The sequence below is a fragment of the Trachemys scripta genome, chromosome 3 (assembly GCF_013100865.1).
Source record: "Trachemys scripta elegans isolate TJP31775 chromosome 3, CAS_Tse_1.0, whole genome shotgun sequence".
NCBI lineage: Eukaryota > Metazoa > Chordata > Testudines > Emydidae > Trachemys > Trachemys scripta.
The window spans coordinates 150,804,644-150,831,628 of record NC_048300.1 but is presented as its reverse complement, the minus strand read 5'-3'; the positions used below and the strand labels follow the sequence as shown (position 1 = coordinate 150,831,628).

General features: G+C 38.1%; 1 protein-coding gene across 1 annotated transcript in view; it reads left to right on the top strand.

The window, feature by feature from the left end:
- ADGRB3 (adhesion G protein-coupled receptor B3) overlaps positions 1-26,985 on the top strand; it is a gene marked incomplete in the record, with an annotated part of 595,656 nt that overhangs the window by 309,916 nt on the left and 258,755 nt on the right. Inside the window, 2 exon segments of the mRNA XM_034766231.1 lie at positions 4,880-4,948; positions 9,033-9,141. Coding sequence (XP_034622122.1) covers positions 4,880-4,948; positions 9,033-9,141 — 178 coding nt within the window.

The window sequence follows — 26,985 nt, the reverse complement described above, 5'->3', positions numbered from 1 at the left end:
ATAAGAAAGAAAGAAAGAAAGAAAGAAAGAAAGAAAGAAAGAAAGAAAGAACAACCAATAAATCTCTCTACGGGCATTTTTGACATGAAAATCCGTTTACATGGTCCTTAATTAACCTTTCTGAAATGTAGAGACATTTGGAAATATCCATGTGAGCCTTCCATCCTTTTACATATCTTGAGAGCTGAAAGAAGAAAACTCTTAGAGATGAAGAATCTCCTTTGGAAAGAATTTTGCAGGTTAAATTACTTGACATTTAATTTGCAGAGTATATTTTACGATGGATTATTGTATTTATAGTCCTCATGATGTAGTGCTGAATGTGAATGGATACTCTAAGTGCTTGAGTAGATAAATACCGAGAGTCATATCCAGGACCCGTTAAAGTCAGCGAACAGAATCCTGCTGATTTCAGTGGGCACTGGATCAATCCCTGAGACCATTTTGCTTCTCTGTTTTCATTACTGCATTGATCCCCAATGTTCCCTCCCTTATGCATTCTTATCATCCAATTTTGTATCACTGAAGCCAATGGCATTTTTGTCACTGACTTCAATGGGAGAATGACCATGCCTTCAGCTATGTCATTTTTTAAAGTCTCTTTTGTACCAGTTCAGCAAAGCCCTAAAGCACATATGTAAGTGCTTTGCTGAATCATTATTAGCAATGTAAATTATTGGCAATGTAATTCTCACATCGTAAATGGCATCATTAGCTTCCTCCCTTGGGGCAGTGTGAGACTATGGAGGAAAACAAGTGTTTTCAGTGCGTTCCTCCTCCCATTCTCCCAAGATCATATGTTGTTAGAGGTAAATTTTAGGAGTCAGGTTAAATTGGTGAACATTTTATCTTGTGAAAATGTTTTCCCTAATTTTGTGCAGTTTTATATTCCCCAAATTTTGATATTTCCAGTCATGAGAATTTTGGTACTGAAAAATTCTTAAAAATAAAATGTATTCACAAAATCTCATGTGCAATATTTTTATGGAGCATGGGGATATTCTGAAGCGGGAGCATGGTATAATTCAGTGATATTCACACCTCAGTGTTCAGGACCAAAATTAGCAATCAGCATTACCCAAAAAACCCACAGTAATGTGAATTCATTGTTTCATTTACTATAGTACTATTTAAACAGTATGACAGGGGAAATATTTAATTTTATATGTTTCTGTGAGAATAATATATATATATATACTTGCACTAAGTTATTAACTTATATTTAGTGCAAGTTGGTCACTTAATTGGTTAATAACAATAAAAGTGTCCTGATTGTTCAATAACTTTAATATCATGTGCTGCAAAAAGCTTCAGGAGACACATTAAAAGCCATTTGCAGCTCACAAGCCTCAGTCTGACTATCACTGGTGTAGTTAGTGCATTGAGTAGAGAGCTGGGAGCCAGGAACAACTAGTTCTGTTTTCACCTCTGTCACTGACTATCCTTAATACTTTATACTCACAGTAAATATCATTTTAAAAATGCTACTTAATTATGCTTCGCACCATCCCTTTCAGGGGGGTTAAAACTAATGGTGTAGGAGAAAGGAGAACATATGATCCTTAATCCAATTTCTGTAGTGACTTCCTTTGTGACCTTGAGTAAGTCACTCATGATCTGTTTTTCAGAGCTTCTGAGTACCCATTACTCTAACTGAAGTTAATGACAGCTACAGGAATCTTTTATAAATGAATATAAAAATCATTAGATAATTAACAGACTGCAGACAAAATTGTATGAGTGCAAGAAAACTGATACAGATTTGAGCTGAACAGGCTCTGCACAAAAAAACCCCGTAACTCTTACAGACAAAATACATTGTAGGTAAAAGTGGCGGGGGGGGGGGGACGCAGCTGATGGAATTAAAAAAGAAAGTTCTGAGAAACACTTGAAATAAATTGATTTTTTTAAAAGTATGCTTTAAAAGCTGACTAGCTTTTAAAGATGGTTGTGACTTTAGGTGTCATTCATATGATTTGCTTAAAGACATTCAATACATAGGGCAACCAAATATAGAAAGTAACAGCTAGAGACAATTATATATTTTCTGTTTAAGCCTCCTAAAAAGACATCTACTTTTTTGAAAAGTAGCTGGCACACCTAGTTGGAGAGCGACCATAGGCTGCCTGTTAGTTTATTTATTATTACCATTCTGTTAAGAGTTTGGGGGCCTCCCAGGTCAGTTTCCCATTTGGAGCAGAAATTGATGATATCGAGTCAGGTATTTTTAGTGTAATTTGTTTATTTTTGAAATGTACACAAGTCTTGTTTTCTGACACAAGTAGGGGCTTAAAAATGGCACACAGGCAGTTGCCTTTGGTAGAGGCCTTGGACCAGGCACTTCTACCCTATCCTAATAATAATACCCTTCTTGCTCTGTATTTTTCCAGGTACTCTCACAACCAGAACACCTGCTTAGTACACAGTACTTGTTTCATCCCACAACCACATAACCCCTCTATTCCAAAAATGCCATTGGACCACATGTTCTCAAGAGGGGGACATGAAACATCAATAACCCTTTTGTGACATTATTGCATTCAAAAGGAAATTTATTAAGCTTTCCCTGCCTAAGGAGACTGAATTAAACCTAGTCTCCTTTACCAGTCTCTGGATGAGGTAACTGCTTCAAAGCCCCTAAAGGCAACCTATTACAATATTTTACTGCCAGAGACCTCCATTCAAATGTAGATAAAAACAAGTGAAAATAATATTGTGATTTACTGTCAGAGTACTTCCCAGTAAACATTGGCCCATATCTCACAATCATTGCATTATACTCAGGAGTAGAGCTGAGAGGATAATTGATTTTTTGGTTTGGTGTCCCCCCCCCCCTCTCTCTCTCACACACACACACACACACAAGGGCAACCCCCTACTATGAAGACAACTATACTAGTACAAATGTATTTATACTGCTATAACTTATTTCCATTACCATATGTCAATAATCTATACTACTGTAAGTGTCTCCACACTAGTAGCATTGTACCACTTCAACTATACAAGTACAGTTAAACAGTTGTGTGAATGCAAAGACTAAATTCACTTATTGCATTATTTTAAAGACAGTATTAATGCTGGTGCTGATGCTGAAAGAGTGGATACACTGGCTTGGCCTTAGCTTTGGGCAATATTTATCAAAAGTAAAATTGATTCACCAAATTCTGCCTTATCCCGTGCACCACAAAGAACCCAGTCCAAAAATCCTCAAGCAAAATTCTTCATTAGTCAATAGAGCTTTTGCTTTGGTGCAAGGACTCTTATTTCCTCTAAAGAAATAAAAGTACTAAGTTAAGTGATGCCAAGTAAAAGGAAGTTAGAAAGAGTTATAAGCAAATCAAAGTGAAAACAAGTATCAGAGGGGTTAGTCTGGATCTGTAAAAATATTGTATCTGAAGAAATCTTGCACTGTGTAAGTATAAAATAATGCCACTGCATTATTTTCTAACCCTTTGTTTGGGAAATATTTTCCATTGGTACATCTATTACTGTATAGTGAAAAAGGTATTTTGTCTATTTTATTTTTTCTGTTTCCCAAACTTATCTGTCTAATGGAAAAATTCCATGGCAAGTGAGGTGGAATCCTTGTTAGTATAAATGGGTGATGAGCAAACCTGAATGGTTTGGTTCTGGAAATATGGCAGTTTTCTTCTGAAATTTCCAGTACTTCCAGGTTTTAACTGGAATGGAAATACAACTAGCCTGGGTCAAAGTATTTCATTATGTTTTCAATTTTGTGGTGATTGAAACCAGAAAATGCAGAGATGCAGGAAAAATTGGAGAGACCAATAGGTTAAATATGGATATTGAAAAGATTTCGGTTAGTTTTTATTACCTAAACCGGTAATACTGAGCCCATGACTATATGGCTGGACACATGCATCAGTAATGACAATTGTTATGGGGTTTGGGGTACAATCCAGACCAGTAAGAGGTTGTGTCACCACTTGCCCTGCAACTCTAGGTGCCTTAAAATGTTTTGCTGCTTTAGCTCCCAGCTTGGGATGCTCAAAACCAGCCTACAAGTATCCAGGTCACACCCTGAAGTGTCTCGGTATTAGATAGTCCTGATTCGGTAGCTCTGACCCCAGCCTGTCTACAGCCTCTATTTGGCTTCCACCAGCCTTGGTTACAACCACCAAAGTGATCCCAACACACACCATGAATTTCCCCCAAACCATGTGCCATGTCCAGCCCTGTCCTGGACAGTTTAGAGAAATAATAAGGTTTGTTTGTTCCTCTAAAGAAATAAAAGTACTAAGTTAAGTGATGCCAAGTAAAAGGAAGTTAGAAAGAGTTATAAGCAAATCAAAGTGAAAACAAGTATCAGAGGGGTTAGTCTGGATCTGTAAAAAAGCAACAAAGAGTCCTGTGGCACCTTAAAGACTAACAGATGTATTGGAGCGTAAGCTTTCGTGGGTGAATGCCCACTTCGTCAGACACATGTAATGGAAATTTCCAGAGGCAGATATAAATATGCAGGCAAGAATCAGTCTGGAGATAATGAGGTTAGTTCAATCAGGGAGGATGAGGGCCTCTTCTAGCAGTTGAGGTGTGAACACCAAGGGAGGAGAAATTCCAAGGGAGTGAAAACACTCATCTAAAACTTAATCTAACAAAGTACAGGCTTTGTTCAAGATGGTTTCTTTCACAGTCTTCCTTCTTCCCAGCTATGGCTGACTTTTTCTCAGTTAGCACCTTTCACAGATGTACAATGTATGTACAACTGACAAGAGTTGCTGACAGAGTGGTGATCCACCAATGGACCTCTGTCACAACAATACAAAATCATTCTTAATTATAACTTAATGGCATGAGCATTTGTTATATTCCTGAATTTCATTTTACTTTGATTTTTTTTATTTCAATTTTGCAGAACTTCTTTCAAATAGTTAGTAATCTGCTTGATGAAGAGAACAAAGAGAAATGGGAAGATGCACAGCAGGTAAGATTTGCCTATGTTGCTATTTAGTTTCAAAAATTACCAAAGTAGAGTTTTACATTTTGCCCTAAATATGCTCAGTTGTACTCCCAAAACCTGTCCTAATTATTTATATATTTATTTTGAGCTATCAAGGAATTAAAAAAATAATTGTGATTAATCACGCAATTGATCAGGCTATTAAACAATAACAGAATATCATTTATTCCAATATTTTTGGTAGTTTTCTACATTTTGAAATATATTGATTTCAATTACAATACAGAATACAAAGTGTACAATCCTCAATTTTTATATTTATTTTTATTACAAATATTTGCATTGTAAAAAAACAAAATAAATAGTATTTTATAATTCACCTAATACAAGTACTGTAGTCCAATCTCTTTATCATGAAAGTGGAACGTATAAATGTAGAATTATGTACAAAAATAACTGCATTCAAAAATAAAACAATGTAAAACTTTAGAGCCTAGAAGTCCAATCAGTCCTACCTCTTGTTCAGCAATCGCTCAGACAAACAAGTTTGCAGGAGCTAATGCTGCCTGCTTCTTGTTTACAATGTCACCTGAAAGTGAGAACAAGCATTTCCATGGCACTGTTGTAGCTGGCGTCGCAAGATATTTACATGCCAGATGCGCTAAAAATTCATGTCTCTTGATGCTTCAACCACCATTCCAGAGGACATGCGTCCATGCTGATGACAGGTTCTGCTCAATAACAATCTCTTGCCGTGCAGACCAATGCATGTTAATTTTCATCATTTGAGTCAGATGCCACCAGCAGAAGGTTGATTTTCTTTTTTGGTGGTTTGGGTTCTGTAGTTTCCGCATCAGAGTGTTACTCTTTTAAGACTTCTGAAAGCATGCTCCACACCACATCCCTCTCAGATTTTGGAAGGCACTTCAGATTCTTAAATCTTGGGTAGAGTGCTGTAGCTATCTTTAGAAATCTCACATTGGTACCTTCTTTGCATTTTGTCAAATCTGTAGCGAAAGTGTTCTTAAAATGAACAACATGTGCTGGGTCATCATCCAAGACTGCTATAACATGAAATATATGGCAGAATATGGATAAAACAGAGTAGGAGATATACAATTCTCCCCCAAGGAGTTCAGTCACAAATTTAATTAACACATTTTTTTTAACAAGGGTCATCTCCTTTGGAAGGATGGCCGAAGCATGAAGAGGCATATGAATCTTTAGTGATTCTGGCATGTAAATATCTTGTGACGTCAACTACAATAGTGCAATGTGAATGCCTGTTCTCACTTTCAGGTGACATTGTAATTAAGAAGTGGGCAGCATTATCTCCTGTAAATATAAACAAACTTGTTTCTCTTAGCGATTGGCTGAACAAGAAGTAGGACTGAGTGGACTATTAGGCTCTAAAGCTTTACATTTTTTTGGTTTTGAGTGCAGTTATGTAACAAAAAAATTACATTTGGTTCCACTTACATGATAAAGAGATTGCACTACAGTACTTGTATGAGGTGAATTGAAAAATACTATTTCTTTTGTTTATCATTTTTACAGTGCAAATATTTGCAATAAAAATAATACAAAGCGTGCACTGTACACTTTGTATTCTGAGTTGTAATCGCAATCAATATACTTGATAATGTAGAAAAACATCCAAAAATATTTAATACATTTCAATTGGTATTCTATTGTTTAACAGTGTGATTAATCACGATTAATTTTTTTAATTGTAATTAATTTTTTGAGTTAATTGCGTGAGTTTACTACAATTAATCTACAGCCCTAATTTATTTGTTTATTTTTGAGGCAGTGCTGAGTCCTTGTTTCAGGTTTAGTGTAGTTTTCTTTTTCTTTTCATCAAATATTCATTAGACTTGTCAGTTTTATGGAATGAAAATGTGCTAAGGTACAGTTAAAAATAAAATCATATTTTATGAGACAGAAACAAAAGCATCTGAAACTAATAAATCCTGTGCAAAAGTATTTTAAAGTTCTTATACTAAGCTCATCACAGCAAATAATCATGAAAAACACATGCATATTTCATTATATGAGATGAATATTTCACTTAGTATAAACAGCATTAACTAGCTGAAAGTGCTAGAGAGAGAATTCTTTTTACAGGGCTAAGCAATCTGATTCTGTGTTCTTTCTAAAGACTACAGAGTTAAGATTTGCAAACCAAGGGAATTTTCACCATTTTTTCCTGCCAACTTGCATAAGATGATTTGCTTTGAGCAAACTGCATTTGTACACTACTTTGGATCCCTGAGATTGTGCTCTGCATTCTTCTTTCTGGTAGAAAGAAAGCCTCATTCACGATCAATAAATTGCTGACTTTCTATCAGAATACAGTTGCAGCAGCTCAACATCCTTTTTCTAGATTAATTGTCAGCATCAGAAACCATTAATTATGGATTATATAGAATACAAATATACAGCACCCACTTTAATACATGCCTTTTGTTAAGAGCTGATGTAAAGCGCCTCATAGAGGACGCCATTTGCGGTCCACAACAATAAATTTTTATTGGGCCTGCAAAACTCAGAAATTATGCTATGTATTCTTTATCGGCGTCTCCTGGCACTTTATGTATTAACTACATACTTTCCATATACACAGATATAGAGCACCCATGTAACATCTATGGCTCAATGGTTTCTCCTGCAGTTATTTACTGTGAAATTCTAACTGGAGTGAATACTGACAACAGACCCTTTTGATTGAAATGCAGCCTTCTTACTCAGTCCAGGAACATGTACTGCTTGTTTGGTGTGTGGATAATATTGATACTAAAACATTTGTTACCTTACAGAAGTCATTAGAAAAATAAATTTTAAATCTGCATCACTCAGGGCAGCATTTGTACCTTGCCAGCATCTTGAACACCACAATTAATTAGTGTAAAAGAAAGTAGGTTGTTGCTGCCCAAAACTTTAATATAAGGGCCTGCATAGACTACAGAACAGAGTATGCAATTGCCCACCTTGGTCTGAGAGGCTCTGGAGCTAGACACATCAAACCATAGGAAGGAACAGTATTGGATGTTAGGATTCGTAGTCTCCAAAAGCAACACATGCATATTAAAGAAGAGAGTGGCTGTATTCCCAAATGCAGAACAGTATACAGTGAATATCATTTACATTTTGTATTTTGACCATCCCTTATGTATGAGGACAAAAAATGTATTGTGTATAGCAGGATATCCATTTAAAAAAAATGTTTATTTTACAGGAAAGTATCCCTTGTCCATGACACAGACAGTAATCCTTTCAATGATTTACTGATGTATATGTTGTATATGATATCAGTTTATCCACTAAATGTGTTAATAAATGTAACGGTTTCTAATCTCTTGATACTATTGCATAATGAATATATATTTTTTGTCCTAATGCCCTCTCAGGACCATGAAAATGAAATATGTTTTCTTGTAAATGGACTAGCCATTTACCATTTGGCAATCATATAAGGGTGCAATTCTGCTGTTGCAGAGATCAATATGGATGCCTTTAGTTTACTACTTTATCTCTGTGCTAGCACTAATAATAATGTTAAAAATGAATACACACAGATTCAAGAATGCATTTTATAGTTAAACACTGTTTCAAAGCAACAAAGATGATACCATACTGCAAAGAACAAAGGGCCAAATTTATCCTTCATATACATACACAACTCGTATCAACATTGTTGGAGATTGCCTGCACAGATTTGAAGGCAAAATTTGGTCTACGTTTGTTTCTGGAATATTACTCTGAAATACAGTAACCGTTACTGAGGGCTGTGGAGAGCAAAGAATTTGAATCCTTTTCTGTTAAGTGCATTAATTTATGGGCAAACATCTCACAGTTCTTGGGCTAAGCTGATTTTGAATGATATTGTGAGAGATCTTGTCTGCTCACTTGGGGATAAATGATGCATTGAAGACTAAAACGTATTGTTTTGCTGTAACTTAAAACTTTGGACATTAAAACATGATGAGTACAATTTAGCTGTTGAATGTCCCAGCTTATTTTATTGTACTTGGTTAGTATTTTATGTGAATGATACAGAGTTTGTGAAGGTCTTGCAGTTATTGTGTATCTGACCTTCATTTATTAGATCTATCCAGGATCAGTGGAGCTAATGCAGGTGATTGAAGATTTTATACACATTGTTGGAATGGGGATGATGGACTTTCAGAATTCATACCTAATGACTGGAAATGTAGGTAAGAAATAGGAATTTCTTTTATCAAATATTTGAAAATCAAAACATGCAAGTATGTACTTTATACCTGCTGTCTATATGATTGGGATCCTCTTCTAAACTTGTGTTTTGGTGTTTGGTCATCTATTGTCTAGTTTATTAGTCTATTTAAAAGTGAATGTGTGAGTAGTGAATCTTCTACTTTCTCATCTCTCACAATCTGAATATAAAGCTTAAGATCCTAAATAAAATCCAAAAAGTAGTCCATGTTATGCTATGCATATACTAGAAGCCTGCCAGTATACACAATTATCCAAATAGCAATTTGAGACATGAGAATTAATAATTTTAGTGTATGTATATATAATTATTAATTATAATGTCTCAAATTGCTATTTGAATACTGTGTATACTGTATAATTTTAGTGTATGTATATATTAGGTATATATAATGTGTACACTAAAATTAAACATACATAATGTGTGTGTGTATATAGATAGATAGATAATATGTATGTGTATATATATATTAATTATAATGTCTCAAATTATATATCAATTTGAGACATTATAATTAATAATTTTAGTGTGTGTGTGTGTATATATATATATAAAGCTAAATATATATAATGAATTGCTTAATTCACTGGATAAATGTTGATTTTGTTGACAACATTTCTACTAATTTTTTATCCACCTATAGACCTTATTGTGCATAGTGTAGTATGTTAGTAATTAGCCTCAGCAAATACTTTTAATAAAACCTAAACATCAGTTGTCATTATAATACAAAATCATTTAAAAGTTTGGGTTACTTAGGTTTTCAGTTTTTCTGTGTGTGTGTGTGTGTGTGTATTCAAAATTTTGTTTTGATTTACTTTTTAAAAGACTTGTTAGAGCAGCTGTACAACATTCATAATGCCAGTGAAGACTGAGACAATATAATAAAATAACATTCAGAACATATGAAAGATGTCATCAACCTGGACTCAACCTATTAGGGGCTGTAATTATCTCTGAAGTATCAGTTCATCTAGGGCATGGAATACTAATGCATTTGAAATGACCCAGATTGTAAGGCAATTTTGAGTATTTCATCTTGTTGCCATAATTTGCAGTGACTACTATCAAGCTGTCTGGAGTGGCTCATGAACATGGGTGCCAACCTTCAGGCAGACTGTTACAAATCAGGGCATAAACCCTAAACTGGTTGTGTGTTTTATAATTAGATTTCACCAACCAAGAATCAAGCACTATAATAGCCTTAAGATGGAGTCAGAGATAGTCTACCTTGGCCACTCTGGCTATCTTGCCACCCAAGAAAACCTGCCTTTATGATAGATGGTACCTTGCACCAAAAATCACAACAAAATTCAGGTTACTTCCAGTCCCAAAGGATCAGTCACTTACCCCAGGTCAAGTGCACCCTAGTTCTTACACCAAAGACAACGCTTGAAGTCAATCCTTTAATAAACTGACTAAAGGTTTATTAACTAGGAAAAAGAAATAGAGTTATTTACAAGGATAAAACAGGTAAACATACACAAACGAGTTACAGTTTTAGGTTCCAAATAGCAATAGAAGCCGCTGTCATGTGCAAGCTTTATATGTCCTTAAGGGCTAACCAAAGCTGAGCAGCTTAGGGATCCTTGCTTAACCTTAGAAATATTGCCCTTTCCAAATTCCAAGTAGCATAGTGATATAGTTCCTTCTGGTCAGGGAGTTTTATTTCCTTCCTTCAGAGTTCAAACTGTGATGGGATGGTTATGTTCACATCCCCTCTTCATGGGTGTGGGTGTGGGGGGGAGCAATCAACAGAGTCTTTTGTTGTTCCATAATGGTTCGCCTGGTGTCTATAGGCGTTCTTTTGTTGGGCAGGAGACGACATCTCTTGTGGTAAACTAGTATCTCACACTTGGTAATGCTTCTGTCCTGACTCTGGGGGTTTTCAGTTTCACAGCAAACAATTTTATCATTACAAAGCAAACACTTAGGGCTTATCTACACTGGCACTTTACAGCACTGCAACTTTCTCACTCAGGGGTGTGAAAAAACACTCCCCTGAATGCTGCAAGTTTCAGTGCTGTAAAGTGCCAGTGTAGACCGTGCACCAGTGCTGGTAGCTATTCCCCTAGCTATTGGAGGTGGTTTAACATTGCAAGTGTGGTGGTTTAACATTGCAGCAGCGCTTTAACATTGCTAGTGAAGACATGCCCTTAAATATTACCTTATAACATGGGATACAGATATAATAAGTCTAATGCAATGCATAAGCCATGAAGTCCAAACATTTGAACACATTCTTATAAACTTGACATGTATGTTAACTAGAAGTGTGTGGTTGGAGGGTGTTTTATTTCTATATTGAAGCAGGTTATCTCTGGATAAAACCCCTTCTAACCCCACGCCCCTAGTTGTCACCTACCACCCAACACTGGAACCCATAACGGATATCATCAAACAGCTACAACCCATACTCAATGGGGACCCCATCCTGAAAGAAATCTTTCCTGAACCCCCTTTTCTGGCCTTCTAATAGCCCCCAACCTCTCCAAGCTCATCATCAGAAGCAAGCTCCCCACAGACCAGGACACACCAACTCAAAGTGGTACCAGAAACTTCCAGAACAACAGATGCAAAACCTGCAGACATATCTCCACTGCTACAATGGACCCCCTGCCATATACCTTTCAAGATCCATGGGTCCTACACATACCTATCACAACAGGTGGTGTACCTTGCCCAGTGCCCTAGATGCCCCAATAGCAACTATGTAGATGAAACCATACAATCACTATCCTCTCTAATAAATTCACACAGGAAAAGATAAAATACAAAAACACTACATAGTGATCACTTCTATCTCTGACATATCAGTCCTCATCCTCAAAGGAATCCTGCACAACAGTTTGAAAAGACGAGCTTAAATTCATAACTTTGCTAGACACTAAAAACAACCCACCCAACTGCTCCTCCCGACTTCCTTTCGTCCTTTGTGACTGGAGGGGTTTTAATGGGCCACTTCACCTTGAATGGTCCCTTGAAATATGTGTTAACTACTTATGCTAAACAGTCTCCTCCATCTTGTAATTAGCTGTGACTTTGTGAGACCATGTCTACACTACAAAATTATGTTGACCTAACTTACATCAGCATAAGCCACCACAAGTTATTAAATTGCTTTTGTGTGTGCACAATTTGCTCTTTGTGTCAGCGGTGTGTGTCCTCACTAGGAGCACTTGTATTGATTATATTGTCAGTGTGGACATTGTGGGATGGCTTCTGAAAGCCAGTAACAGTCTAGGTAAGCAATGGAGTGTCTACACAGATTGTGTGTCGACCTAATTACATCTACCATTTCTTTACACTGCTTGGGGAGGTGGTGTTACTAAATCAGCATAGAGAGGCTCTTACGTCAGCGGAAGCCAAATTTAAGTGAAAACAGTTTCACAGCTAGGTCAATGCAAGGCAACTTACATCAAATAACCATGTAGTGTAGACCAGGTCTGAATAAGTTTCCCAGATCTGAAGAAGAGCTCTGTGTAAGGTTGAAAGCTTGTCTCTCTTACCAACAGAAGTTGGTCCAATAAAATATATTATCTCACTCACCTTGTCTCATCAGAATGTCAATCTCCTTTAAAGTGAGGCAGTAGAACTGGTCAGAAGACACTATGATTTAAGAATTACTTGATTTTGAAAACAGCGTACAAAATGTTCAAAACATTGCTAATGAAGAACCAAATTTATAACCAGAATAAGTATACTGGCATGCAGTTACAAATATTTGATGTATTGTTCCAATATTCTTGATTCATGACCAATATAAATCACTACCTTGATGAACAGCACTATTTGATAATATTTGTTGAATAATTTAGCCAGACAATGACAGGGCAGGTCTACAGGTCCATTGTAGAGTGTCTGGTGGAGATGCTCTATGCTGACAGGAGAGTGCTGTCCGGTCGGCATAATTACTCCACCTCCATGAGAGGCGGAAGCTATGTCAGCAGGACACCGTCTGCTGACATAGTATCGCTGTAACTTGCGTCTCTCGGGAGAAGGGAGTCTTTTTCACATCCCTGAACAATGTAAAGTAGATTGACTTAGCAATAATGGAAACCTGTCCATATTTTATTAAATTATTCATTAAATATTTCTTAAAATAATTTGCCCAGCTTGAGAATTGGATGAACCCTAGAATTGTAAACAATCAATGATGTAAGGCATAGTTTTGTATTGGGGAAGTTCTAGGGAAAGCATCAGAAGATACTGTACTCTCTGTGCCTCAGAATGTTTAAAATGTTGACTAATCTGATAGTTCGTTGCTGTTAATGAGTGTCATGGTGGTGGCAGTGGTGTTGTTTAATATTTTTATTGTGGTAGTACCTAGAGCCCCAAATCAGGAGTTATCGTTATTATTTATCATTTGTATTGCATAGCACCTAGGAGCCCTAGTCCTGGACCAGGTGTCAGGACCCAGTGTGCTAGGCCATGTACATATATAGAGCAAAAATAAATAAATAAAAAGACATTCCCCACCCCAGAGAGTGTGTTTGAAACCATTTTTATGGCAAAATCAAAGATTTGTTGATTAACACAGCACAGCCCATACCTTTTGGCATGTTTGACTGCAGCCCAATCCGTTTGTGCTCAAAAGAGTGACTATAAAAATGACATGTAGGGATCCTGTGTATATAGCATCTACATCATCCCCATATCAAATGGGAAGTAACAACTTTCTTTCTGAATCAGAAATTGTGGTGTGCACTGGCTACTCATGTAACTGCATAAATTTAGTAGTTTTCCTTTGATCATCCTCCTCCCACTCACACCTAATGTTTTTTAAACCCTTAGGACTAGAGTCTTACTTAGTCTATGTGCCCAGGCAAGCAAGTGAAAGGGATTAAGAAAAGTAAGAGAAATTTATACACTTATGCTGGCTAGCTGGACCTTGGGTCCTGGCACATTGAAGCAAATGGGTTATCCACCTACATTCTCCCTCGCTGGAGCCAGATGGCAAGGAGGGACAGGAAATGGGCACAGTCTTGGCTCCACTACCTCTGCTCACTGGCCACAGTAGTTGAGCTGGTGTGGCATGAGGAGGGAGAAATTGATTGCTATTATAGTCTGTCTGAAAAATTACTACCCCCTGCAAGAACAAGGATGGGGGGATCTCTAAGTCACAATGCCTTCCAGGTTTATTTCTGTTTTGGTTAATCTTACACGTAACCTCTTGCTCAGGGCTATTCCTAAACTCAGGTTAATTAAGGCCTCTGGCTGCTGCAGCAATACAAATAAATAATAATTTAATAAAATGCAGGCAACTTCTACTGCCAGTCCTCCAAACTCACCCTGGGATCTATGGGTCTGTCTACCCTTTGAGCTGTAAATATAAATTCCAGCTTGAGGAGACATACACATGCTAGCTTTAATCAAGCTAGTGTGCTAAAAAATAGAATGTAGCCACAGTGGTGCGAATAGCAGAAGAGACTGCCTGCCCCTAGTGTGTACTTAGCATCTTGGACAGGTAACTTCTTGGAGCAACTAGCCCCTCACACCACTCGCATTTTTATATATGGAGATATACCTATCTCATAGAACTGGAAGGGACCCCGAAAGGTCATCGAGTCCAGCCCCCTGCCTTCACTAGCAGGATCACACCTACATTCTATTTTTAGCATGCTAGCTTCATTAGATATGTCTCCTCATGCTGGAATTTACACCTCCAACTCAAAATGTAGATATAACCTGAGAATCAAGTTGGGTTTTTCCTTTTTGCACCAGTAATAAAGGTTAGTCACACCAAATTCTGTCCTTGATTAAGCTTACAATCCCACTGTCCCCAAATTATACCCTCAGTGCAACACAGTTGCCTTCATTGGAGTTACACAAGTGTGACTGATTGACCATGTAATTGGAATGTAATTTTTTTGCTATTACATCAGAAGGAATACATCCAGCTCATGCTCTCTTAGCTGTATAAACTCTGTAGTGCTAACTAGCATAAAAAGTATTAAAAGTTATTTTTGTCACAAAAGTAAGCAAACATGTTGAATACAGGAAGCAGATCTGTGCAGAGAGAAGGGGCCATTTTTACACAGAATTAATAGAGCAGAACTGTACTATAGTTATTTTCATGTTCTGTTTTGTAAAAACTGAATATAATAATTTTCAATCCTCTCCGACATTTCATGCATCCATTCAGAATCCCTTTTCACATAAACATGAGAAACAAGATTCAGTACTTACAATGAGCTGCTTCTTTTTCTGATGTGCTGCGGAATAGAAAGATTCCAGTTCTGTAGCAAATTTCACAGCCTCAGAAGTGTCCTTGGTTTCCATTCACTGATTTTAATTTGCATGTCTGCATCCAGTTGAACAGAAGTAAACTGATCCATAGATCATTTATCCTGGGCATCCACACTTGTAATCGGGTTTGACAGATATGCCAGTCTCCTCAGATCTTCTGCAGATGGAGTGTCGTTTTCCTTACTAATCCTTAGGTGATCTCTATCTAACTCAGATTCAGTGCTTATTCTGAACCACACATCAATGTTATAAATCCAAAAAAAAATCTCTTTTCCAGGACCAAATTTTGCAGCACAGTCAGAACAGGTCCATTCACACTACAGCTCGCCCCACTCCTTCTCTATTCTTCTCTCAAACAAAGGAGGAGTTGCTGGAACAAACTGAAAAATTAAATAGCAACAAGTCACCAGAACCAATAGTTTTCCATCAAGAGTTCTGAAGGAACTTAATAATGTGGCTGAGCTGCTAACAAGAAATCTTCAATCTCATTAAAATCAACTGCTGGACTGGACGATTGGAGTGCAGCAAATGTTTTACTTGTCTTTAAAAACTGATCAGCTGGATCTGGAAGTGAGATTTACTTCAGAACCAAGTAAAATGCTTCAAACAGTAATGAAAGATAGACACTTATATAGTAGGGCAGATCAGGATTGTTCTGTAAAGGAATATTGGATACCCATTCTGAGCTAGATTTGTTTCAATGTAGCAGCAAAGGGATGGTTAAAAGAAAACTGGCTGACCAAATGTACTTGTTTGTAGTGTTGTTGTACCCATGTTGGTCCCTGGATATTAGAGAGACAAGGTGGGTGAGGTAACATCTTTTATTGGCCCAACTTCCTTTGCTGAAACAGATAAGTGCTCTGTGTAGCTTGAAAGCTTGTCTCTTTCACAACAGCAGGCCGAGGGATGTACTGGCTGCCACTTCCAGCAGCTCCCATTGGCCTGGAGCAGCGAACCGCGGCCAGTGGGAGCTGCGATTGGCCAGACCTGCGGATGGGGCAGGTAAACAAACCAGCCCAGCCTGCCAGGGGCTTTCCCTAAACAAGCGGCGGCCCCAGTTTGAGAAACACTGCTGTAGCACAATAGAACAGGATCTGAGCTGGGTGATAAACATTCTTAGAGAGATGGGGCGACTTCTCATTGAAGAGAGACTGAAATTATTAGAATTGTTTAGTGTTGAAAGGAAATTAATAAAAAGGAATATGATAGATGTATGAAAAATAATGAATGGGAAGAGAAGATAACCAATCTTTATTTAACCTTAGTCCTAACACAAAAACATTCAGGGGTCCTTCAGCTAAACTGTAAAGCAAAACATTTAAAACTGGGTGAACAATGGAGTCCATTGCCATAATCATTGGGCAAGGTGCCTAGTAGGAATAAAAGGAAAAACTGTATTGGTCATTTATATGGAGAATGGGAACAATCACAGTTATACTCGATAAGATAAAGCACATCAGAAAGGATACTGGTCTTCATGCTTCTGGGCATAAGCCAAACACTAACTGATAGGCTTGGTCTACACTACCAATTTATGTCAGTATAACTACGTTGCTCAAGGCGGGTGGAAAATCCACATCTCTAACCAACAGTTATATCAACCTAACTCCCAGAGTGGACAGCGCTGTGTCAGCAGGAGAGCTTCTCCCATTGACATAGCTACCTCTTGTGGAGGTGGAATACCTACACGAACAGGAGAAGCTCTCCCATTGGCATAGGGAGCACCTTCACTAAGTGCTACAGTAGCAGAGCTGTGCCAGTGTAGACAAGCCTCTTCATCTGAAGCATCTAGTACTGGTCACTATCAGAGAGGGACAGGGGCTAAAAACAACCACTGGCCTGATCCAATATGACAATTCCTATGCTCCGAATCGTTCATTTAGGATTTCATTTTGAGCTGGGCCAAATAGGCCTTTCAAATGTTTTCCTTCCTATTTAAGGAGGGAAAGTCTGATCTTGGCCCTCTCAAAATCTATAGGAAGCCATAGGGTAGAAAAAGTCTTTTAAAATGACTGCCGTTCCCATAGCCTCTTTCTTTCTCATCTGAGATTCTCATGTTCCTCTGTGCATCTCTCTGTTAACTAGTTTGTGGTTGGTTCAAGTTCCCTCATTGTATTGCCTTTTCTTGAAACATTATTGTTCATATTTAGCAAACGGATGCTTACCTCTTCTATTTGTTTTTCCACACCAGTTTGGGCATTTTGTAACAGTGATTCTGTGTCTTATCTTATCGTTCATATCTGATCTTACAGTATGGTTACATTCTTACATTTCCAACTGATGTTTGCCTTGCGATCCCTTTTCATCTGTGCTACTAAAGCTGATTTAATTTTCCTTTGCTAAGCTTCCTTGCTAGTATCTTTCTTTCTAACTGATTCACATTCCCCCCTGACCACTTTCTGTTGCCTCCTTTTTCTGGCTTTAATTTCTTCCAGCATTTGTAGCTATATCGTCCATCTCTGTTTAAATCAAATCAGTGCAAGGATTTTTTTTCACCATTAAAATTTAATACAGATTTTTGACACAGACATTACCACTTTCAGAAGCAAACACAACTAAGAAAAACATGTGTTACTTATAAACAAAGCACATTTGATCTGGAATCATTAAGGCACAATAAACAAGAAACCCCCTTATGCCACTTTCAGAGAGTCACTTTTCAGAGTAGGACCATGGTTGTCAGTTAAGACTGCATAATTCACAGGGAAATGACATCAGTCTACAAGGGAAGGAAGAGAAAGATATTACTGTGAGTTTTTTTTTTAAATGAAGTTGTGAGGCACACACAATATGATATGGTGCTAGCCAAGATAAGCTGCAAGAATCTACAAAGACTGATAGGTGACTGGATAGGTGGCTGTTATTTTAGTTTCTGACAAGTCAAGAAACGTTTAGACTTCTTTCATAGATTCATAGATTCTAGGACTGGAAGGGACCTCGAGATGTCATCGAGTCCAGTTCCCTGCCCGCATGGCAGGACCAAATACTGTCTAGACCATCCCTGATAGACATTTATCTAAATGTCTTCTTTATTGGGACAAAACCTTGATGGGAGAGAAATGATTACATAGAGAATCAGGATATCCCTTATTTATCTATATTTATTTACAATATCTACTTAGCTCCTATTAACACTTTGAACTATTTCTCTTTAGCAAAAACTGCATAATCAGCAGAAAAATGTACATGTTTGTGGATCTCCAGCAACTGCACAGGTCTTGGGTAAAATCCTGGGAGTTTTGCCCTTGACTTCAGTGGAGTCAGCATTTCGCCTAAGGTTTAAGTGTCAGCCAAATATCTCTCATACATAATCTGTTGCCTCATGCTGTGAGAAGTCTCACTCCTCACTTGTGCTGTGCAGGAGGAGAATGTGGAAGCAAAGGTGACGCTAAGCCTCCTTTCTTCTCCTTCTGATCCTGTGGCTAGCTAGGGACCAAGCTGGCCCATAGCACAATTAGTGGTGTAGTTTAAGGGTTATTCTAATTTATGCCAGCTTGTGATGGTGTGTAAGGCCTTTACTCTGATAAAGATCATTGCTATGTGAGCCAGTCTGGCCCCTTCTGGCCTCCAGAAGTCCCTTGTCTTTCCCACCCATATACCCTCTACATCCTGGAGGTCAGGAGGGTCTGGCATAGAGCAGGTTACACTAGCTTTACATCAGTTGAGGATTCCTCTATGCCATTAGAATCCTAAACAGGTTTTAGGTCTCGTTGCATCATTCCAAAAGGCACTTCTCCCTCCAACCAGATCTATAGTTATCTCTTCTCTCCCCTCCCTCTCCGTGCCCATATCCATGAAGTTTCCATTCAGGTACCAGCCGGCAGGTCTGGTAATCTCCTGGTCCTCTGGAATGCTTGTGCTGGGCTATTCAGTTTCGTATAAGTCAGTTATCTGGGAAAAGCACAGATTCATTCCCAGCTAAAATGTTACCTTACCTGACATAATCTTCTAGAATACCTAATAAATAAAAGTCAGGGTGAGTGACTCCACTCCTGGGGAGGCCTTGGGGATAGTGGCCATGTTGGTGCTAAACAGCCACAGCTGAGGGGTTGAGGGATTTCAGGATCCATTTAGTCTTCCTTGGCCATGAAACTCAGTTGGTCCTTGGGACTTTGCACCATGCATGCCCCTTGATACAAGATATGTTTCTAAATGGCTAGGTTATTGATATTATATAACTGCTTATATGACTCCTGGTGGCTATAGTATCTGAACGCCTAGTGCTAGTGAAAAACAAGAAGATTTAGTTCTACAGAGTTTCTAATACAAAGAGAGAGCGGGTTCTGACCATCAGTCTCACTACTAATCCCAGTCCTTTCTGGCAACTTTTCTTCTTTCTGTTGAGTGTTTGTTTATCCTAATGGTGTCTGACCAGTCTATCTGTTACACTGATGTGAGATTTAGTGCTGTATCTCTTAACGTCAGCACTTCAGGGTTGTTCAGTCACATGCCATAAATAATGTGCAGATCTATAAATGCACTAAAAAGCTGAGCAGCTTTTAGGAATCATTCTTGTATTTTGGTCTATTTCTTGACAAATGGAAAAATAAAGTTATAAAACAACTAGGATGTTCATTTCTTCTTCAATATATAAATTAATGGCCTGAAACTTTCAGTCAGAAAAACAACTTTGTTTTAGTTTTACTAGCACACATACTCTCACCTTTAGCTTGTAATGAAATTATTGACATATCCCTAAACTGAGCCGAGTCAAAATAAAATAACAAGAGCCCTTTAATGAACTTTTGGGGTTAACAGGAATTCAACAGGTATAATTTCAACATTCTCCCTCGACAGAGAGAAAACTTGATCTGTCAAATAAATAGGAGTGAAATTGCTGTAGAACTACTAGAAACAGCAACAAGTCTCTAATCACGTAAAATACTGAACTGTTACTGAGAGTGTTGGTGGTTGTCTTATACCCATCAATAAATGGTCATTTAAGAAATGAATCAACACTGGATAAACACCAATCATAAATTTCACAAGATCAGGTGGATCAATTTTGTAGGAAAAACAGTTTTCTGGAGCTTCATTGCACTGCTTATAGTTCTGAATAAGAGCAAAGGTCAACAGATTAACTGCTTTCTTTGACATAAAAGGGAAGAGATCAGATGGGGGCTATTTAAGCAGCTGGAGCTGAAGAACTATATTTAATAAGTGTGCTCACAATAACATTTTGGAGAATTAGCACTGAAACCTGAAACATTTATCTATGCAAAGAATTAGTTATAAGCAATATAAATTGTTCTAAATTTGCATTTTGAAGTTTTGAACAGCAGTAAGACAGTCTAGGAAGTCATTTTAAATATTAGTAAGATCTGCTCATTGGTCCATCATTAGTGAGGATGCTGTAGTTTACCAAGATCAATGGACGATACAGAAAAAACCCCAAATTTTTATTTTTCTGGACAGAAGGAAAGTGTTTGGAGGATGGGTTGTGATTTAGATGGCTACTGCATTAAAGCAAGTCTTTATGGCTACCTCATTCCCCTCATTCTTTAACACCTTCTTTTCTCTTTGCTGTTTCGCATTGATATCTACCATGACAGCATCTAATCTCAGTCCAAAGGGCTAGATTAGGCAAGATAGTTCTTTTGAATCTTATCCCACTACTATTCAATGGACCAATAAACAAAGTGCACATTGACCCCAAACAGTGGAAGTGTTGGTTTAAGTTGTTGAGTTTAGTGTGCGGGAGTGGATTGATGTTGGTGGCCTGTGATACACAGGAGGTCATACTCGATGATCCGGTGGTCCTTTCTGGCCTTAAACTCTGTGACTCGATAAGACTTTAATGTGTTTTGCACTGGGCTCATAATGAACAGATTTCCTACCCTCTTTTCAATTCTGCATTTCAGACAGGTCACCAAAATAATTTATCCAGGCTTTATAGAATGGGGAGCAGGAGGCTCAAAGACTTGCTTGATCCCCTAAGCCAATGTTATATTACTAGGCTAGCCTACCCAAGCTAACATGAGTCCTACTAGCACAGGTAACAATACCAGTGAACACAACAGTGCAGACTTTAGAGTGGGCTAGCTAGCCAAGTACATACCCAGGGTCCATGATGGGCTGGTAGTATCCATGCTGAAGACCTTTATTTTTTTCCCCAGTCAGCCAGAGCATCTAGCAGGACTTATCCAGAACTGTCCACATAATGGCTGCTTCACTGTTTGGACCCATTCAGTTTCAATGGGTTATAATGATTAGCCTGGTGGATGTCTCTCCCCTCTGGGTGAGGCTTGTTGAAAATTGTCTTAAGTATAAGGAGCTCCCTTTTTTAGTCCAACATGCAATCTTAGACCTCAAGCATATAAATTATGTTTTGGATACAAATCATACTATGCAATTAATACAGACACTTATGCCCATGTATCATCACACATCACATTCCTTGAAGTTCCACTGGGTTGCAAAGTTCCAATGAAACAACAATACTATGTCCACTCCTTATGGGGTGGACTAGGCCCAAAGGCCCCCAGCTGGAGGCCTCAGTGTTCTGCCACACCCATCCCAGGGAAGGAGCAGTGGAGAGGTCCTCCAAGCAGGCTAGAGTGGCTGCAGGGAAAGCAGCCAATCCGGGCCCAGGAGGGCCATATAAAAGGAGCTGCAGAGCAGAGCAGTAGTCAGTTGCTTCTTGCAGCAGGAGAAGAATAGACTGCAGACCTGGCTGCCTGGAAAAGCAGCAGGGCCACAGATGGTTTTGTAGTAGGGACCAGGGGAGTATTGAGGGAGCTCCTGGCTGGTTGCTAGGACTAAGTAGGGACTGAGCCTGGGAAGGGCTGCAGGAAGATAATGTCTCTAGGGAGGAAGCCCTGGGGAGACAGCCCCATATCAGGGATGGACTACTTAAAGACCAAAGCCCAGGGAGGGAAAGAGAGAGGCCCTGGTGGACCGTATGCCCCAGAAGGGGTTTGTGCTGGTTAACATGCAGACAGTACGACTCGGCCAGAGCACTGTGTCACTGACAGACCCACCTGAGAACCACTGGAAGGGGTCACCAGAACTAAAGAATGCAGACTCACCCAACCAGAAGTGGGCACTTGCGAGAGGTGGGTGCGAATCCTGTTACACCATTATAGAAAAAACTCAACCAATACCACAAGTCTCAGATCCTTGACGGTTATCTCAGAAAAACCTACTCTTCTGTATTTCCACTGTGAATTTTACAGGAATCAGAAGTTAAGATTGTTAGCTTTTACGTAAGCACTGCAGTAGGTTGAAGGTTTGTTATTTTTGGTATAGCAAACTGTAATTGTTTCCTGTGTTAAGTATTTCTACATTCAGATATTCATTATTCCATAATCATTAGCATCATCACACTCATCTTACTCATCAAAGCACTTCTGCAAAGAAAAAATGAGGTGGAAATGTTGCATAGTTCTGTAGTGAGAATATTTATTACTCAGTCAAGCATAAAAATACAAATCGTCTTCTCAGGCTAGAATATTCTCCTTAACTGCTTCTTTCTTTACCAGTAACAAGTAAAATATAGTTACTTATTAAGCAATGGGCAATTAACAGTTTTTATATATATTCATCCACTGAACTTTGGATAAATGAATAAATTCGACCAATAGATTTAGATCCTTTCAGATTTTTTTTCTGGTGTCAAATGTTCATATTAAAAGTGATTCAGCAACTGAGATCTCAGATAAAATAAGAGTCTCTAGGGGGTGGGATTTCCCCCCTCACTTTTCTAAAACTGTATGATCTGTGATCCTGAATAAATAAGACTGTCAGAGTAGTGAAGAAAATTACTCATTATCTAAACTTACTGTAGCTGGAGAGAAATAATGTCTAGAACGAGGGAAGCTGCTATGAAAATCTTAAACAAGCAACCACTACAATTGCAGAGATGTAGCTAATTTAGTTCTGCCACTCTATCCTATATAATGGACACAATTCAGCAGTTAGCCTTTCTTGCGCTGTTTATTATTTTGGCTAAGAGCAGAATCTAAATAAGCTAACCTATCAGTATTTTAAGATGGCTTCCATGTGAAGCTTGGATAATCCAATAGGTGTTATCCTTCTCTAATGCCTCTAAAGAAATTTGAGACAATAAAAATGAGGGCACTTGGTTTTTGTTGAAATGGATCTTTTAATGGCCCACAGTTAGACAGGGGTTTACCGGTACCAGTGAGATTTTGGAAAACAGTATGCTTAATGCACAGTCATTTATGTGAGAGAGAATTACACAAGCAGTTAAGGTTACATGATATACATTCTTTTCCATAAGCCTCAGTTCCCCAAGCATAACCCCGCAATAACTGTGTTGGCCTTACACATTATCCTGATTGGCAAACAAAGCAGATATATCTACCAGCTCTAGATGGGGACTACTCCTCTTTCTTCTTTCCCCTCTCAGGCATTTGGTCTGTCCCTCAAAGCAGGGCCTTGGTCACTCTGATGACCTCTGGTTCTAAGATTCCTTGAGGCGGGGTCTGAGTTACTGATGACTTCTGTCTCATAGTCTCAAACCTCTTCAGATATTAATTGGGGAATTGATCTGATCTCATTCAACATGTTTAGCATTTATATACCTTTTTGATCTCAAAGAAGTCACATGTTCCAGAAATATGCCTCATAGGCATTTATTACTGGTTTTCTTCATAATTTTGGAAGGGATTGCAAAGCGGACACACAGACACCAAAGCTCAATCATCGTTTACCCTCTCATAAATCATTCACTCAAGCTCTTAGCATGAGTTTATCCCAAAAGGGTCATTCTGGCCGATGTTTGCCATGTCACCAAGCTCACTGATCGCATGATCTTATGTGTTCTTTATTTTGTGAGCAGATTCTCTGCTGATATATTCAAAAGTTCGGGATTAAAACACACAAGCCTATCGAGCCGTTGTTAACCATTCTAGTGCAATTTCAGCACCTCTAGTAGTATTCCACTCCATTTATCTAATGCTAAGAGAATCCTGCTCCCAGAATCCTCTAGCAGGTTCAGACATACCAAGCCATACCAAACTCATGCTTGCCACATTCATTCATATCAATCACAGCAATTCATAATAATTTGGCACCGTCTCAACAGTCTTCAGTCTAATCAAAAGAATAACTGACCTTATGATAGAAGGCAATATCTGCAGGATATTAGTGTAAATAATCATTTATAGCACCTAAGTATATCTGTTTTCGTTCCTTTATATCATTCCTTTAGTTTCTGCTTCAATAAAGTCTGTTGAATCATTGTTTATATATCCCTTTGTTCCTGAGTAATTAAAAGTCAAGATGTTCTAAAATAACCACCTGTTTTATGACAGGCCAGGTTTTAATAGGTGCCCTTAATTGCTGCCTTGAGAAATGGAAGGTCTGGGTTTATTTATTCATTTGTCCCAGACTGCTAGATCTTCAGCTTCACAGAAGATCATACCAACAGCTTCACAGAATTGCACTGGACTCAAAAGGATAGGAATTAGGGGACTATATTGGTTGCCTCAAGTTGATGGAGTGAAAAAGACACCCAAGAGATGATGATGGTTTTATATGCAGTAAGGCTTAGTAAGCACCATCCCATTCTGTGAGGTAGTAAACAATAACATAACAGACAGATTGGCCCTTCCCCAAAAGCTTACAATTTAACATGCTAGACTATGTAAAATGGTTTAGAGCCATTTATAAATCTCCCATTCTGTGTACTTCTAATGTATCTATCACCAATGTGTCTAGGCATATTTATGATATTAGAGCTATGATGTAGAGCTATTATCTAAGAGTGAGAAATATAATAGTAAAGTTATTTCCATAGATAGCAGCAAACAATACATATTTTAAATATACCAAACCAGATCCTCAGCTGGTGTAATTCAATGTAGTTCTATCGAAATCAGTGGTGCTATGTGTGATTTACATCCAGTTGAAGTTGTGGCCTACCATCTGTTAAAGTTGTTACTTTTACATCATAGTCTGCCTTAAATAAATAAAATCCATCTAGTATAAAAGATAAAATGACCTACTGCTGTTGAAAGAAAAGTACTTCTAACACATTATCTCCTCTGTGACGACTGTAGATTTTAATCTCAAATGACTATACATTTCTTGTTTCCCTCTTTCACACTGCAGAATCTAAACATAACTATTGTGTTAACAAACTGACTAAACAGCTTTCAGTTTTTGTTAATTCTTTGGGGATTTTTAATTGCTCTGTATTATCCAATCAAGAAGTGAAGTCTTTTATGGTTAATAAATGATTAATCATTGATTTGGTAATGAAAATATAAGAAATATTTGAGATTAAGCTTCAAAGTCCTATAAACATTTTGGTTCTCAAATTAAATTAGAGAAGGAGAGAGAGACTTCTTTTTTAAATGTGAATATTTGGGTTCTGAGTTAATTTTCAGGAAATATACTGAGCCAATTTCTTGAGAGTAACAGGAAGTGGGGAAGTTGCTCAGGTGTAACTGTGACTGAGGGAATAATATGCAATATTGCCAACCTCAGTAAATGAGTCAGGCCACCCAAAATTCATGACATTGGCTTACAGATCATAAGGTTTAAATATATAAATATGGGTTATTTTTATTTGCCTTCTGGTTTCCAAGCCTTTCCAGCAAATTTCTCTCATGTTTATTTCCCTCAGCCAGGACTACGGCTTTTAAGACCCTTTTAAATTGTTCTGTCCTTAGTGTAAAGGGGCCTGAGCTGGGGTGAGGATTTGAGAAATGGAGCTAAGGCTTATTCCACCGGGGTAAATACAGCCCCCTCTCCTCATGGAAACTCCAGGAGGAACTCTGTAAGGGAATCCCCTTGGACTTCTCCATTGCCTGAGTCCCCTTTCAGGGATTTAAAGTGACAGGAAGCAATCTGTCCCATTGACAATATGGGATGAATTAACAGTAGGGTGTCCACTGATCTGCAGTTGTATAGATGTATAAGCAACTAGAGGCGCAAATATTCAGATTTCATATGGTGGGTGTAAAATAGCCTAGCAAATATTGTCAGTGAAAATTTTGCCTACATACAAGGAGACTTGGAATCAGTCCTTGTCAATATTTACCCTTAGACATGTTAAGCTTTTTAAGGATATAGTTTGAAACACATTGTACAAAAAAGATCTATTGTTTACACTATTTGAATGGTTTTAATACAACCTAGGATTCAAACATCATGCCCTTCTGTGTTGATTTTCATCCTTAAGGTAATTTTTGCTAGATTTTCAGTAAGGTATTGTACTTCAGCTGTGATGTCAACTACATTAGTTAATACATACCAGTATTAATGATCTGCATACTTTTTATAATATCTCACCAAAAGTATTTCATACAGCCTGATGCTCTCTTCCACCTAATCAAGAAGTAAGCACTGTCAGGAGAGAGGGGTCAGGAAACACTGAATGGGTTTCCCCAGGATTGTCCCATCTCCCCCGGGCCAGGCCCTGTACTGTTGGAACTTGGTTGGAGAGTAGCTGATATCTATTGTGTGCTCTCCAAGAGAGTCTAGAAATATTCACAGGGTTATCATCACATAAATTACAGCTGTCCCATGCAGCATTCAGTTTCTGACCATACCTGCACAAAACCCTTATCTTAGATGGAGCAGAGGA